This window comes from Neomonachus schauinslandi, chromosome 6 (assembly GCF_002201575.2).
Source record: "Neomonachus schauinslandi chromosome 6, ASM220157v2, whole genome shotgun sequence".
Classification (NCBI taxonomy): domain Eukaryota; kingdom Metazoa; phylum Chordata; class Mammalia; order Carnivora; family Phocidae; genus Neomonachus; species Neomonachus schauinslandi.
The window spans coordinates 850,677-867,332 of NC_058408.1; the positions used below are offsets into that span (position 1 = coordinate 850,677).

General features: G+C 57.6%; 1 protein-coding gene across 1 annotated transcript in view; it reads right to left on the reverse strand.

The window, feature by feature from the left end:
* Window positions 1–6,171: 6,171 nt before the first annotated feature.
* The window catches only part of KCNN3 (potassium calcium-activated channel subfamily N member 3), a 132,704-nt gene continuing 122,219 nt past the window's right edge, over window positions 6,172–16,656 (reverse strand). Inside the window, exons 6-8 of the mRNA XM_021682010.1 lie at window positions 12,112–12,239; window positions 11,154–11,223; window positions 6,172–6,462 (exon numbers count right to left, since the gene is read on the reverse strand). Coding sequence (XP_021537685.1) covers window positions 6,172–6,462; window positions 11,154–11,223; window positions 12,112–12,239 — 489 coding nt within the window. The remainder of the gene's footprint in view (window positions 6,463–11,153; window positions 11,224–12,111; window positions 12,240–16,656) is intronic.

Here is a 16,656-nt window from a genome sequence, read left to right on the forward strand (position 1 = left end):
AAACTAATTTCCATTACCCAGCGAGTGAGTAACCTGCTAAAAACAGGTGCCCTGGAGTTCTGATGGCTTTAATGGAACCAGCCTCACATGTAATTGGGGAGCAGCAGACGCTGAGAGCACTTTGTTCAATAAAAATAAACTGTGTGTGCAAGCGAGCTCTCAGCTACACATGCAGCCTGGAGCTGGGTGTTCGCATGTTTCTCGTTCGGAGTAACCAGTGCCAGAGTTTGACAAGATCCCAGGCTTCCCCAGGAGAAAACCTATTGTCTCGCTCTCTCGGTCTAGCTGTCTGAGTTTTCAGTTTGAGGAGGAAAAAGGCAGAAGCTCAGGTGCCCTGACGCTCCTTGGTTTCCCCTCATGCAATATCAGCCCAGAGTGATGCCAACACACCAGGGGGCCCACTGATTCTAGAAAACCTTTGTTCTGTTTTCATCTAGAGATAGTCATTCAGAGGAGGAAAGTGAGAAATTCTGCACGTGTCTCAACTGCAATTCATACGAGGAGGGAATGGAGTTCATGAGTTGCTCAAGTAGAGCATTTCCCCCAATTCTGCCAATGAAGGCAACACCTTGGTTGGAGCTCCTTTCCTGGCAGCTAATGGCTAAAGTAGCAGACAGGGAAGCCCAGCACTTTGCTGGGTCTTGCTGCGGGTGTCCTGCTTCCTCCCTCACTCCCCCAGGAGCTATGCTCCCCAGTCGTAGATAAATGGGGGCGGGGGGGTGGGGGGGGAAGCCTGCTTCCTCTAGGGTCCGGCCAGCTGAGAAGAGCTCGTCTGCACATTGGGGTCTCACTGGGCCTGAGTAAGTGAAGCTCCAATTCTGGTTTGACTCTGGCAGAGATAAGCGCACAGTGCTTAGAATTTTGAGTCTTTTGTATCACAATTCTTATGCCCAATTCTGACACTCCCAAAGGAAAACCTGGGTGGCTCAGTTTGAGGCTCCTGTCACTTGCGTAACGGGACCTTGGCATTTACACGGGAAGAACCTGCACATCGATTAAACCAGCTCGGCGCAGCCACTGTGGGAGTCATGGCTTTTAAAATCTCCTCTGAGATGGCTTGGTGGAATTTCGGGTACAACTATTCTTCTCAGTTTGGAACAAGGTTCTTTTGTCTCTAATGGGCATGTCAGAGGGAATTGGAATATGGCAGTTCCAGAGGCTGAGCCCCTGGGTCTGGGCATCTGGCAGCCGCTCACAGTGATATGTACTCAGAAACAGCGGTTGGAAGAGCAGGGACACTGGGCCTGCTGAAGACTAGTGGGATACAAAATGTTAATTGAAAGTTACAATATATGTTATAATATAGCAATATATTTCATATTTAAAATAAACTGTTATGCTTTCTCCTATCATTAAAAAATAGCAATCAGTACAGAGGCAAGATGCAAATTCAGATCAAAGCTCACATGATTCTGAACACAAACACTTGTTTCCGAGTTCACCATGGAAATGTGCTCTCTCCTGTTGTTCGCTCCTGCTCGGCGCAGAACGCAGAGTCCGGGACCAAAGAGAGTTATCACGCCATTAAAATGTCTGATGAGGGTGGATTGGTCCTGGTTGAGACCATGTGACACAGCTAGAGAATGTCATTTAATCCCTGTCCTTCCTCTGAGGACCTGGATGTTGGCTCTTCCAGTCAGATTTGTCACTGATTTCTTTCTTTCTTTCTTTCTTTTGGCTATAAATTCAACATTTCTTTGGGATCCTAACTACAGGTTCGTGTTGAATTTTGTGCTTTTCCTCCACCAGTTTGGTTGGTCACAACACTTCTTTTGTTTCGACACGGGGTCCAGGCCCAAGATACGGCTTCCAGAATGCGCTTCTCAGGCGTGTGAACAGCTTTCGCACAGCACTTGGCACCTAGATTTGGAGGCCGCACGTTGAAGCTTTGATGACGGTTCTGTTCAGAAGGAACTCCAGCTCGCGTTGGGGTGTCTGCAGTGCTGGCCTAAGAACAACAGGCCACAACCACGGGCGTTCTGCACCTGGGTACCTTTTCACCCCCTGCTCCGTGAACCGCGTCCACCTATCTCGGTACAAAATCTACGCGTGACTTGTCGGCCGGGAGTTTCACGGTAACTTCTACCCGCACAGCCTGGCACGAGCTTTCAGGATGACGGGCACTCACCCACATTCCACCCACATTCCCTGGTGGCATCGGTGGCCCCGTTCCCACTCCACGCTTACTTCGGCGGCCGCAGAGAAGAAGGGATAACGCCCGGGGCGTGGCCACACTGGCCGGCCGTGGTGGGGGGCTGCCCCACGCCGACCCGGAGGCCCGCAGACCGCTGTCTAAGGTGCCGAAGCCCAGCGCCGCCGCCGCATCCACGGGGCCGGTGTGGCGGACACTAGCGGATCCTTACTCCGCTTTCCGGGGAAGTAGCCCGACTGTGTAGACAGGGGACGTATCTGAGGACTTGAAAGCAGCGACTTACAGCGCAGGAACCTCTGGTAGCGCAGCGACCTCCTAGTCCCTCGCTTGTGCGAGTAATGCCGTCTTCTCTGGGACGAAACATGACTCCTAATTTGGGGTGCCGGCCTGTGCACCAGCCCTGCGTTGCTCACGCTGCGCTCACCCCCCAGCCGACACAGACCGATGCTTTCTGGTAACTCCTGAGGACATTCGGGGCACCGCGGGCGGGGCCGGGACGGGAACGCGGTCTGGCTGCTCTTGACGCCCCGTCAGGTCTGCCAAGTGCATCGCGCTCCGGGACAGTAACTCTCGTCTTCGCGGCACGCACAGAGAAACCGAGGTGTGAGGCTACATTAATCGGCCGAAGACGTGGACCCAGCCTGAGTGCTTATTTCCTCTGATTCTGTATCTCTAACTTTCTTCCTTTTTCCTTCCTTCACTCACACTGAAAATCTAAGGTGGGGGGGAGTCCTCAAACATATTAGAATCACGATTTCTTCAGTGCTGTTCCTTCTCGGCCTTTAATAAATAACAAGAGCTGCAGGCGCTCGCTTGGAGTTTGCTGGTGCCTGCGCTCTCCGTGCCTCTGGCCTATGGGCTTGCTGCTCGGTCCGTCACCTGCCAGAAGTCAGTGGCGACCCAGGGCCTCACCCCTCCTGCTCCCCTGCACTGCGTGAAGCATTTTTAGAGATACAATGTCCTGAAGCTGCATGTTAGGAGCAGGGCAAGAGCAGTTCAGACACTTTATGACAATTTATTGATGATGATCAGACATGGGTGGCCTTTGACCCAAAGGTGCAGATTTGTATTTGAACTTCAGTCTAAGGAGGATGGAGCCCCTAGTCTGGTAAAATTTACCAGCTGATGCTATGTCCTGAAATTCCACGGAGACCAGTGGTCTTAAAGTATCACAGTACGTCCCTGGCTTTACAGTACATGAGGCTAGAGTATGGCTTACATGATGAGGGGTGGCTCTGCAGTTTTTATTCAAGTGTCTAGATATTTTCGGGACCATTAGGGTATCTTACCTGTCACTAAGTTATCAGAAAAGTCATAGCGGGGCTCTGCCACTGGGCCGACCTTCCAGGAGTGGGCAGAACTCAATCAGTTCAGTATTAGAGTGAGGTTATTGTAACGAATGGTTTTGACATATAGCCAATTCTCGAGTAGCTAACGAAACCTCCTCCACCACTAAACTTGAGAATAAGGAGCAAGAAGGCACCTGCCGCCGTTTTCCATCTGACCGTGATGCTTAGGCACAGTGGAATTAACCAGAAGATGGGCTGTAGGAAGAAAGCCTGGAGGGGCCTACACTTCGGGTAGTCAATACTGAGGTCATCGGGGTTGATTGCACTCCTGGAGAAGGGATCACTTCCCCACACAAAGCTGAAACACTAGGACAGAGAAGCAGCCTCCCGGTTACATCGCGAGGCCAGGAAGCAGGTGTGATCACCACGGTTAACCACACCAGCTGTCACACTACCAATAGGCCACGTCATGCCACGGATGCCCACGTGTCTCGGCATGCCAGCGCCCCCCCTACCAGGGCTGCTGGCCTGGGCTTCAGGATTCACTGAGGTGCACAGCATGAATGAGGGCCTACAGTCACCCACCGACCTGGGCGGGTCAGCGGCATCTTGCGCGTCATTTTTTTGAGGTTAAGACTAAATCCCTGTATGTGCGCACACGGAACGGAGACGGCGAACAGGAGGGAGCGGGAGGGCTGCGGGTCAGCGACCAGGACGGGCGCATGCAGGGCCACCTGCCTGCAGCCTCCCCCTTGTGAGATGGAGCTCTGGCCGCAAAGACCCTGCACGGTAACTTCATCTGCGCGCACATCTGTTTCCCGGTTCCGCTGTACGTCACTGAAACGGGAGCCCGTTCTTGGGACATAAAAAAGGAGGGTGATCTTTCAGATAATCGACAGTTAAAGGAACAAGTGAAAAAACAAAGAGCCAGCAGCAAGTATGGTGTCTGCAAAACAGCCAATGGAAATGCTCCCAGGAGTCACCAAGACGGGGACAAGCCCGTGGGCGGAACAACGGCCGGAAAAGGAGCTAAAAGAGGAAGTTTAGCAAGAGACCAGGTCTTCTGGAACGAGTAGCTGGGCTCGAGGGTCATCTACCCTTTGCCACCTAGTGATCCCCTTGCCCCTAGAAGACCTGGCCCAGCTCTGATGTCAGGGAAGTGACATGTCCCGTGCACAGCGAAGCCCCGCAGAACAACCATGCGCAGATGACACCGTGATGCTCTGCCCGAAGCAGATGAAACATTCCACACCGTCTCGTCTAACTCCCCACCAGCTGCAGCTAAAGACCCTACGACGAGAAGAGCGACGAAACACAGGAACGTTGCGAACGGTCACGTACAGAGCAATGAGAGATGGGGTCCATGTGCCTCACCCCCGATGCCGGGCACTGCGCTGGGTCTGGATGTTTCTCAAGTTTCTTGGAGTTTGAGACAAATTCGAACGGTTTTTGCACCAAGATTAACATGGCACAGTGGGAACGGGCTGCTGACAGATCCGTCACCTCACCTTACCCACAAGCCTCCCTAAGGGCTCCATCATCCTCAGATTCTTTCATTCTCAGGTGGTCTCAGGTCGGGGAGAAGGGGCCACACGGGCCACTCACCACCACGTGTCCCAGCTTGGCAGCTCTCGGGGGGCGGCACTGGACCCCTCTGCGCTCCTAACGCCTGGGGTGGGAGCACCGCTGCTGGATGAGGGTGGCTGAGCGGATCCCCAGACCACGCTCCTCCTCACGGGGGCCTCCCTGGGCTGCACCTGTGTGCGCACGTCCCCTCCCCCTACATACCCACGCGGGTCACCCGCTCCACCGGAACACAGCGGTTTGGATATAAGGAGAAAATTCTGCACAGGCTGTTGGTTTTAGAAGGCTGCTTATCTCTCTAGACCGCCAACAAGTGTGGCTCGGCGTTCATCTCAAACCCAGCAAGGGCGGTGCGTGTCCAGGGTGGGCACCTGCGTTGTTGTCTGAAGGGGCCTGAGTCTTAGTGAAGCTCAGGATGTGCCCAACCAGCAAACTACCTGAGCTGAAGGCACCCACGTTCAGATTCAAACCGACTCCACACGTATTTAGTGCCTACTGTGTGCGGGGTGAGGTACCAGGTCCCTTTTTCTTCGGGTCAAACTCAAACAAGGACAGACCTGTGTTGGATGTGGGGGTGTGTGCGTGCACACACTTGCAGACACACAGGAAAATCTGGCTTTTTATTTGTCTTTTTTTTTTTAGTCTAAATGGGTTTTATGAGTGGTTAAGGTACGGGAGGAAAGAACGTCTATTTCGGCAAGTTGTGGCTGCCCTTCCTGCCTTTTGTCGCCCGGAGGCTTCCTGAGGCCCCAATGGGGAGGGACCCCCCCGAGCCTGAAGCCACCCCCTGGGACCCTCTTCTGGGCTCCTTCTCTCTTGGCTGCCTCGTGCACCTGCCCGCCCGCCCCCCACGTGAGACCTGAGATGGAGCGTGGATTTCTGTTCTGCACCAGCCCTGATGCCAGGGGCCCGCGTCCTCTCACCTCCTCTTCCTGCTCCCAAGTAGAGGCACCTAAACAGAGATTAGATTTCTGGTTTCAAGGCATGTTGAACCAAGCACGCTGAATGAACACGAGTTGGGTGATTAGCTCGGTCTCTCCTCTTTACGGTCCCTGGTCCGATGGGTCCTTGATGGCAAAGTGACCAGGAGAGAGTTGATTTGCATCTTAAGACCTATGGGCAATGCTTCTGGAGTGGGGGGCTTATCTAGCAACTGCTTGAACTTGTGTACGGGGTCGGGAAGGAGGTGGAGCTGACCCCGAGGGGGCTGTCAGAGGCTGGGGGCGTGTGGGTGGCGCCCGCGGGGCCGGCCCGGGCCTCGGCGATGGCCGACAGGAGCTGCTGCTGCTGGTGCAGGGCGTCGGCGATGAGGAGGGGCAGGGAACTGAAACCTGCAGCCAGGTGCTCCAGCTTGGACTCCAGGCTGCTGATCTGCTTCTCCAGGTCTTCGCTCCGATCGTTGAGCTCTGTGATCAGGTCGTACATGATGTTCTGCATCTGTACGGAGAGACGGGACCCTACAGGTCATCGCAGGGGGACCTGCGACGGGAAAGTGAAGTGCTCCCAAGTCACAACGAGAGCGAGGTCCACACCGGCGCACCGGGTCTGGCCCACCCAGGAGAGGACCTGGAGGCGCAGGGGCTGGGGGGCTGGCGGCAACCCCCGCCAGGAATCCCGTGTCACGGGGAAGCAGACGGGCGAGGCCCGGTGGGTCCTCATGTCCCTGCTGACCCGACCTCCGGGCTCAGAGGCTGCGCAAGAAGGCACCATGCTGGGCTGTGGATGGCGCGGGGACTTGCCGAGTCTGAACCCTGGCTGCCTTATAAAATAGGAGTGATAACCACACGTGGTCACCACGCTATTGCCGGTCGGCTGTGTCCAGCGCAGCAGCCAGAAGAGACGCCGGACGCAGGGACTCGCCGCCGGCCGGCTCCGCATCCACACGCAGCTGCTGCGTGCGGTCACAGCCCCTCCCCACTGCCTGGTCCCCGGGGAGGTCTGCTGCCCCATCTGGGACATCCCTGCAGGGCTAGTCCTGACCCAGAGCTCCCGCGGGCCGGCTGAGGCCTTTGTCCATCTGTCGCGGTTCAGACCCCCCCCGCCCTGTCCTGCCTCCTTCACTCCCGAATGGGCCCCCAGCAAACCTCCCGCCTCACTGCCGTCTCCCCGAGTCCCAGCGACCTGCCCCATCTCCCGTGCCCTGCTTCATACTGCACCCCGCCCCCACTCCCGATCCTGCTAACCTGCTCAACTGTCTCCTTCTCCTCCCACCTTCTTTCTTTTTAGATTTTATTTATCTGACAGAGACACAGCCAGAGAGGGAACACGAGCGGGGGGAGAGGGAGAGGGGGACGCAGGCTCCCCGCCGAGCAGGGAGCCCGACGCGGGACCTGATCCCAGGACCCCGGGACCATGGCCTGAGCCGAAGGCAGACGCCCGACGACTGAGCCACCCAGGCGCCCCTCCTCCCACCTTCTTTTGCGCTAGCAAATTCTGCTGCCCCTGGGGGTGGGCGCCGTCACCCACCGGGAGGGACCCTCCTTCAGGGCCTGGACCTTCGCCTGCTGTTTTACTGATGTGTCTCAAGGGCCTAAAACAGCACCGGCCTGTAGGACATGCTCAACTAACAGACACGCAAACATACATAATCGCACCTAGGGGGGTGGGGGGCAGGGGCCTGTCCCTGAAAGATGTCGGTGGAACAAACGGATGAGTGAAGCGGGCATGGGTCCCGCCCATCCTGGGCCCAAGGTAGGAAACCCACTGATGGGGAGAGATGTTTCATACCACGAATTGTTCCCAGGTACCTAGAAAGGTCCTCAGTGTTTACCAGCAAGACCCGTGTGGCTGAAGGGAAGGAAGGAAGAGCCCGAGGGCCCAGCCCAGGGCTGCCTGGGAGTAACCCCTGCAGGAGGCCGTGAGGGCAGGGGGCAAACGGGGGAGCCCCCAGGGAGCTGAAACACAAATGAAACTTAAAAGGAAGCCAATAAACTTGCCTTCTGAGAGTTAAGTCATAAAACTGGGTCAGAGCAGAGCTGAAGGGGGGCCTCAGGCCCGGGCGCCATTCCCTCCGGCTGCCTGACCACAGACCTGGGCACCCCCCACGCCCCAGCACAGAGCCCCACTGAGTCCACACACACCCCTCAAATCCCGCTCCTTTAACGGCCGACCAAGCCACCTGAGCTCTACGCCCACCTCCCACAGCTGCACTCCCAGTCCCATCCCAGGGTCTCACTTCTCCCTCATCGGGCCACTTTCTGATGACAGTCTGGCTTCCCGGGTTGGCCCAGAGAGCGCTCACCTATGTGACAGCTCTGCTTCTCTGTAAATCAACAAGGGACCGCTGTGTGAGCCCTCAGCCCATGGCTCCCAGTCCCTGTGGCTGCCATGGTGGCCGTTGCTCTGTACCCCCCTGCCCCCTCCCAGGTAACGTGGCCCTTGGGGCTTCTGGTCCTCTGCCGGTAACATCCTGATCCTATTGGCCTGAAACTCCAAGTTACTTCAGCAGACGCAGAAACCCCTGGAGCCGCGGCCCCGGAGTAGGGATGGAGGTGAGAGGGGAAAGCAGAGTAAAGGAAGGTGGCAAAGTAAGAGGGCCGGAGAGGGGGTGGGGAAGGGGCCATCCAGAAGTAGGAGGGAGGCAGCTCAGCCTGGGAGCGCAGGATGCCCCCGGTGGGTGGGGGGAGACCAGACTTCAGAAGTGAAAGGGCTGCCTTCACTCGTTAACAATCCAGAACCTCCATCGAGAGGCACACTGTTGCCGGACATCCGGACCACTCACTCATTTGCCTGGCTGGGGCCCGGGCCCCTGGGTCTCGGCCCCCCAAGCGGCCGCTGACCAGCTGCCCGACCTCAGGGCGGCCACTTTGTGCCTTTGGATCTTGGCTTCCTCATCTGTATTCATAATGAGGACTACCATTTGCAAAACCTCCATATAGTTTACAAAGCTCTTCCACAGACTCTGTCTTATTGGTTCCTTGAGCCTCGGATGCTAGGAATTATGTTTACGTTCCAATGAAAGAAACCGAAGCTAGCAAATAAAGACCCAAGTCCTCCAGCAATGCCACCCTGTGAGATCGCTGTTCCATCTAGCAAATAATATTTGGAGGCCGTGTGCCATTTTCTTGATCTGTCGAGGACCAAAGAGCAGGGGTGGGAAGGTGGCGAGCCTGGAGGATGCAGGGCAGCCAGAACACAGCCGTGTCCCCTGCTCCGTGGTTGGGGACAAGGTGCAGGGTGGGGGGAGGGGGCATATGGACCCAAATACACTGAGATGCAGCCAGGGCCCTGGGTGAGTCTCCGGGAGGGAAAGAGTGGGTGGAAGCAGAGCCCCCCTCTCCTGGGCTTGCCCCTGTCCCCATGGCAGCCCTGCAGAGGCCCCCTTCACCCTTCCCTGCACACCTCTCCTTCCAGGTGGCTCGCTGCTGATTACTGATGGGGTTTCGGTCCCCACATGATTCACTGAGCCGGCCTGCTCTTCACGGGGCCGCATCTCTGTGAGGCGCGGTGGGTGGTACTGAACCAAGACAGGCTGGAAAGTCCGTTGGCCTGATGTTCCCGGGAGAACATCAGCGACAGTGAGTCCTGCCAGCTGAGAGGGAGGCAGGAGAGCCCGCTGCTTGTAGGAGAAAGTCTGGGGGCATGGCATTAGGCTGGGTATTCCCGCATGGCGCTGGGTGAGTCCCCGGCCAGGTCTGCCCGGCACCACCCTCTTCCTGGCCACAGCTGGCTGGTCTGAGTGCAGACTCGTGACCCGACTGGCCAGTCACCTCATCTCTGAGAGTTCGGAGCTAAGATCACCAGAAGGCCAATGAGTCCTCACCTGTGGCCAGCGCGCTCTCTGGACAGGGGCGCCAGGGTCTGCCCGGGAGACAGAAGCCACAGTGGGGAGGGGACAGCAGGGGACAGACCTGAAGCAAGGTCTTGCCCAGGAGAGAGAGGAGAGGGTGAGGCATGTCCCTCCCGCCCCGCCGGGGCGTGAGGGCTGCCCGTGGCCCGTCCTCTGTTCTCTGTGGCCCCTTCCTCGAGTCTGGCCAGGTGCTCTGAGGCCCTGGAATGAGGCTTCCTTCTGTCATTCTAAGAAAGGCCTCCATTTGTAAACCTAATTCTAGTGCTTCCTGATACCCAAGCACGTTAACTCTGTACCCGAGACCCCGGGGGCTTCCCTCCCACAGCCCAGTCTCCCCATCCGTCCCCCGACGTCCAGGCTCTGGGGCCCGGCTCCACTGCAGGGCCTGGCCCAGGCACACAGGCCCGAGGGCCTCCCTGCACCTGCGCGTCTCTGCCCCCAGCCCCCCTCCCCCGGCTGGGGAGGTCCTTGCTGGGGCTTGATCCCTTCATTGAACAAGGCGCCTGCACGTGGCCTGACAACTGGCAATTTCCCTGATTGCACCTCTTTTCAAAGGGTGCTAATTTGCCTGAGGGAGTTTCTCTGCTCACCCACGGAATGGGTTCCATTATGATAATTGACATCTGCTGGAATGTTCTGCTAGCCGGGCCCCAGGCTGATGTACAATCTTTATGGAGGGGCGGTGAGGGGAGGGGTTGCGGGGCGGAGGGGAGCGACCCAGCTCGGCCAGCAGGGTGGCCTTCCATTCTTGGTTGCTACGGCTTGCAAGAGGAGAGGCGAGTTTCTTCACGGTATTTATGGCAGTCTGAGTTAGAAGTGCAGAGTGGCGGCGTGGCGTCAATCCTGGGGCTCCCAGGGAGGGTTCTCTTTTTTGGCACCTTCATGCTCACCATGGGAACCTGCCTCTTGAGAAGTAAAGAAACGCACCCCCCACCACCAATTGGGGTCAGAAAAGCTGGTCTGTAAGGATTAGAGGAGGCGAGACAATGAACTGCCAGGCATTACCGTGTGCCGGGCAGCGTGGCCCCCGCGTCCCCGGGTGGGCCCGGCAGGCTGCCCCCCTGTGCAAGCCCGAGCTCATTCTCGGGGCGTTGCCACACAGCCTCAAGATGAGGAGGCTACTGAGCCACAGACACGGACGGACCCACGGCCGCGCTGACCGGGATTTCCATCAGTAGAACTCCCGTCAGGAACTCGACCCTGGACTCCTTTCCCCAAGGAGGGGCTGTCGTTGCTCTCCTGGCCCCACACCGCGTAGCTGGGACGTGGCCAGGTCCTCGCAGCCGCGGGGGAGGGCCAAGTGCCAGGGCCTAAGAATGCTCCAGGTTCCGCCACTCACCTTGGAAAGGTCCACCAGGGTGTTGGCTTGGTCGCTCAGCTTCCTCTGCTCCATCTTGACGCTCCTCAGTCTGTGGGAAAGAGTCGTGAGAGCCAGACTCCCCAAGTGCCCACGACAGCTTAGCCCCAAGTGCGGATTCCACATCTGCTCGATGTGCCTGACTCTGGAACCCAGCATGGGGACCTTGATCATGGGACATCGATCACGGGGCCTCGATCATGGGGGCCTCAAACACGGAGACCTCGATTATGGAACCTCAATCACGGAGAACCCAGCATGGGGACCTCGATCATGGGACCTCGATCATGGGACCTCTATCACAGGGCCTCGATCAGGGGGGCCTCGATCACGGGGCCTTGATCACAGAACCTCGATCACGGAGACCTTGATCATGGGGCCTCGGTCATGGGGCCTCAATCATGGGGGCCTCGATCATGGGGGCCTCGATCACGGAGACCTCGATCACGGGGGCCTTGATCATGGGGCCTCGATCACAGGGCCTCGATCACAGGCTGCCCAGGTCCCCCAGGAAAGCAAATCTCATTTCCACGCTGTGACTTCCACCTCCTCATGCGCTGCTGTCAGGCCTTCTCCCTGCTTCGGTGCCGCTTGAATGCCCTCCTCCCCAGATCTCCTTCCTCCCTACTTCTCCACCCTACTTTCAAGTGCCTCTCTTCTGGAGAGCGCTAACCACAGTCAGCTCTGCTCCCAAGTGCCATGTGGGGGCTGTGTGTGTCAGGGGGACTGGGGTGTCCCGCAGGCTCTTACCCTTCTCCCCGCCTCAGCGACCTGTCTGGGGCCCACTGGCTGCAGGTGCCATAAATGGAGAAACAAACCAATCTGGGCCTGGCTCACGGCCCCCGGTGCTTGTCGGGTGCCCCGCACGGCTTTCTTCCGTGTTTCCGGGTCAGGAAGGTACCGACAGAGGCTCAGGCCGGCGGGCACCCTGCGTACTCACTGGTGGATGGCCTGGAGGAACTTCCGCTGGTGCTTCCTGACTTTGGCGTGGTCGATCTTCTTCAGCAGCTTCGTGTGTTTGTAGATCAGCCACGTTTCCCGGAGGACGTTGGCGGCAGCATTCTTGATCTGGGGAAAGACAAATAAGGCAAGTGGCTACCAGGTTCGTTTCCCTAGTTTCACATACTCTGTTTTTCGTGTGGGCTGATACAGTCTACCTTATAAGGACACGGTTCTGCCGAGATGTGTTGTTTCTTCACTGATTCGTGAACTCTTAGAAAGGAGGATTACAATTCATCCCCTAGGACTCCCGTCTTGGACACAGCGGACAGGCTGGAGCTGTTTCTTTCTTAATTATTTCAGACTGCCCCTGGACCGCATCCCCCAGAGCCGGGGGCCGGGGCGCCCTGTGGACGAGCAGAGCTCCACGCTCCACCTGAGACTTCCTCTTACTGCACAGGGCACCTTTCCTGGATTCGGAGACTGAACAGATTTCCTATCAGCTGGAGATTTTAAAAGGCCGCTTAGAGGAAATGTCTTTCCCACAAACGGAGCGAGGCCTCTGCCAGCCCAAATGTCCTTTTTCAAATGGCCAAGAACATTTACACTGTAATTTTACACGTAAATGTAATTGGCTTAAAGCTGACACCATTTCAAAGCAGTGTCTGAAAATCAGTGAAGATACTTAGGTGTGAGGCCAACGGTGCGACCTTGCCAAGCCTGGCAGCTCCACGGGCGCGGCCACCGGGCGCTCCAGCACGTGCCGCGGGCATCCACCCGCATGGAGACCACTGGCACCACCGGCCGTCCACTGAGCCGGATGCATTGATGGCATCCAGATGGCAGGGGACAAAGTTTTCATCCAAACACAGACATCTTCGGCAATTAGGCACAAGAGCGAGAGGAAACCTTTCTTATTAAGCACCAGCTAAACAGCTTTTTGATGACCTGTTCCCCTTTCTGTGAAACATGCAAATTGGCCCAGGCCCACGGGCCCGGGGCCTGGACGTCCGTCGGACAGCCGAGAAGAAACCGAGTCACCAGCCAGAAAAGATTTTAACGAAACCAGCTTTTTCAGACTGACGTCGCAGATGGGACATTGTTAAAAGGCTGAGGCGTGTGGGAAGGCCTGGGAAGCAGTTTTGCAGGCTGATAACTTTTGTGTGTGTATGTTTTAAAAATTTATTACCAAGGCTGGATTATATTTTTCATTGGCGCTGAAGTGATGTTTTTAAAAGAACAGCTAAATCTTCTCAGAAATGTCTAAGTGACATAAACACTGCTCTTTTGTTCAGTAAAAATCCATGGTGAAAATGGTTTTCGATGACTTAATTGCCCACTTCTGGTGCTTCCTGGCCTGAAAGGAAGCAGGTGGTGGTGAGCGGACGCTGGAGATGGTGAGTGTCCAGGTGAGCAGCGGAGGCGGGGTCTGTCGGGCCCCGGAGTGGACAGGAGCCTCCCGGACGAGGGAGGGGGCGCTCGGGACGCCCCCCCACCGCCCCGGCTCTCTCTGCAGAGTGCGTACCACTGCCGGCTTCTCTGGATGGGTGAATTCTTCAGTTTTCCTGGGTGCTTAGCTTCCAAGGAAGGCCTCACAGAAAAACGGGAGAAAAACCCTCGCTCGGCAGTTAGGACGACCAGCAGAGCCCCCGCTCCACACGAGTCCTCCCTGGAAGGCTGGCGAGCCGCGGAACGCCGGGGCAGATGGCCTTTGACATGTGTCTTGGTGTCGGTGAGAAGCGAGCAGCTGAAATGGGGAAGCCTGCAGGCTCAACCCTATTCTTCCAGTTAGTGAGCAGTTTAGGAATAAATGCTTCATTATCTATTGGGTGGGAGACATAAATCCTTACCCTCAGGTGGTCGCGAGGCCCAAGGAGGCGTGGGTCTGAGCACTTCACGCGCATCTCAGTTACTCCTCCCCACAAACCCACTAGGCAGGGACTAGGATGTCCCCATTTTACAGAGGAAGAAACCGAGACACAGAGCAACACCAGGAAGCTATGCATGGTAAACTGAGCCAACATGGATTGAAGTGTTCCATAAACTCTACACACACAGGTCTTAGTTATTATCAGCCCGAACCCCAATTTAAAATAAGAGGACACGGTGTCAGAGATGGGGCGCGAGCACAGAGTCACATGGCTAGCCGACGGCAAAGTCCGCACGGCAGCCCCGTCCAAGAAGAGCGGGAGGCTTCCATGTGGTCTGAAGAACGACCCGACTAGACCTCATCTCCACACAAACAACACCATTTCCTGTTTCCTAGGACCGAGGACTTGGAAAAACATTAGCATTTTTTCTTTTACTCATCAGGGCCCTCACTCAGCCGCGTAACGGAGTGGGGAGCCCGGGCCCCACGGCTCACTTCGGCCCACGTGCGAGGCTGGGAAGTCACGGCCGGCCCGGGCAGCGGACGCGGGCACCGCAGCATCCTTATGGGCTGCAACAGGAGGCCCCTGTGTATTCGGGAAAGCGATGTTAAATACCAGCCTCCGTGCTGACTCTGAAATTAATTGACAGCGAACAGCCTGGCACAAAGCTAAGTAGATCAGTCACTGCAAGAGAAGGAGAAGCAGGCTCTTAAGGGCACCGTGCCCTCTGACGCTGACAGGAAATGCCACAAGCAGGGCCTCCAGCTACGTCATGCGGCTGACGGCTTTGAACATCACTGGGGAGGGAGCGGCTGAGGTCATGTGCCCCTCCCGGGATCCGCTGAGCTCCGGAGGGGGGCTCGGGTACCCTCTGAGCTGTCTTGGTGGGCAGGGGTACCAGGGCCAAAAGCTGTCTTGGTGGGCAGGGGTACCAGGGCCAAAAGCTGGAGGATCAGGGGCCACTCCAGGCTGAGCAAGGCTGGCCACCGTCAGACGGGTCCTGACTGCACGCGGAAGGCTGGCTCTTCTGTTCCCCAAACATGTAAGCACACAAGCTGTTTCCTTGCCGGGTCCACATGCTCTCGACCCAAAACGTGTGTGCGTCGCCTCTGATGGGGGCCAGAGCGTGGGCTCAGTGACCTCCAGGCCTGCCCGGGCCCCGCGCAGGGAGGTGGCGTGAGGAGTAGTCACAGCAGCTGACCCTGAGCGCTCACTGTGTGCCAGGCTGTGCCCGCTGCTTCATCAGCCCCCAGAGAAGCCTCACAAGGGGCTGGAACCCCCTCTTCTGCTGCTGAACCTCCGTGAGACTCAGGTGATGTTCTCATTCCTTCAAACAGCAAGGAGCACCTACCACGCAGACCCCGTTGTGAGAATACCGTGATGAACAGGCCAGGAGCACCCCGCGCTGAAGGGCTCTCAGTCTCACCAGACCGTACGCGGCCTCATGTCAGTAATAAGCGTCGGGGACCCGGAGCTTCGGGGGAAGAGGCCGCACACGCCAGTGTTTGCACAGGGACCCGCCGGGCACAGAGCCTGGCCACCGGCTCTTCAACTCATGGCAGCTCCACGGTGCCCTCTCCCCTGGATGTGAGCTTCCTCCTGCCCCCACCAGAGAAAACGTCACAGAACACGCTTGTCTGTTCCTTGGTTCTTGACCCCATCGCCCATGCCCGCGGCTTGCCCTGGCCACCCTCCCTGCTGCAGGGGGACATGGGACAGCCTTGGACGGGCGCCTCCAGAACCCTCAGGGACCCCCCCCGTGACCCTCCAGGGAAGAAATCACTGGCATGCCCAGTAGCTTCCAGAAAGCTCCCCAGGGCGAGGCCGGAGAGGGGACGGGAGAGGATGCAGAACACGCCTGGCCAGTGGGTGTGACAGAAGTCCGCTCAAGGAGCCCCTGGGTCGGATTCAGCTGAACCGAGTGCTGGTGAGCATCACGTCCGAGAACCTGCAGGTCAGCCCTTCTTCAGACACTTGACTGAAGGAGTCCGTTAGGGACAGGACTGGGGAGGAGGGCCTTGCCCTGCGGCCTCGCCCTGACACCCAGACTTCCCGCTGGCTTCCTTTCCTCTCTCCGCTCCCACCCTCTCTCCAGCCGGTCCAGGCCTGTCCCGTGCCCCTTCTCAGGCTTCTCTGCTCGCACCGGGAAGCGGGCCCCAAGGCTTGGAACGGGCCTCCGCCCTGTGGCTGGCAGGAGCTCGGGGCAGGGAGTGAGGAGGGGAGGGTTTCTGTGGTTGGACGCTGGAGTTTGGAGCTCCTGGCCCCGCCAACATGGTGATGGATGGTGCTCAGCTGTACGTTGCCGTGGATGTGATACTCAGCTGGTGTGCTGGCAGACTGGCTTTTCTCACCCGCAGGCCTGGGACCCTACCCACCGGGCCAAGTTCCCAGGAACTGACTGCTCTGGAAAACCCACAGGGTTGTGGCTGGAGGCTGCGTGCAGGCCTGAGAACGTGCTGCTGCCCTGGCTATCATCCAGCTAGCTGCCGGTGGCTGGGCGCCCTCGATCGCCCATCTCTGGACCTGAGAGTCTCGTCCCTAGGCCTCCTTCCCGCTCAGAAGCTCAGTGGTTGTAGGGTTCTATTTAAAGAAAACATGTCCCCAACCTCTCTGGGACAGAGCTCTCTGACCCAGATAATTTAGAGGCCCTTTCCGGGGGAGGATTATATTTGACA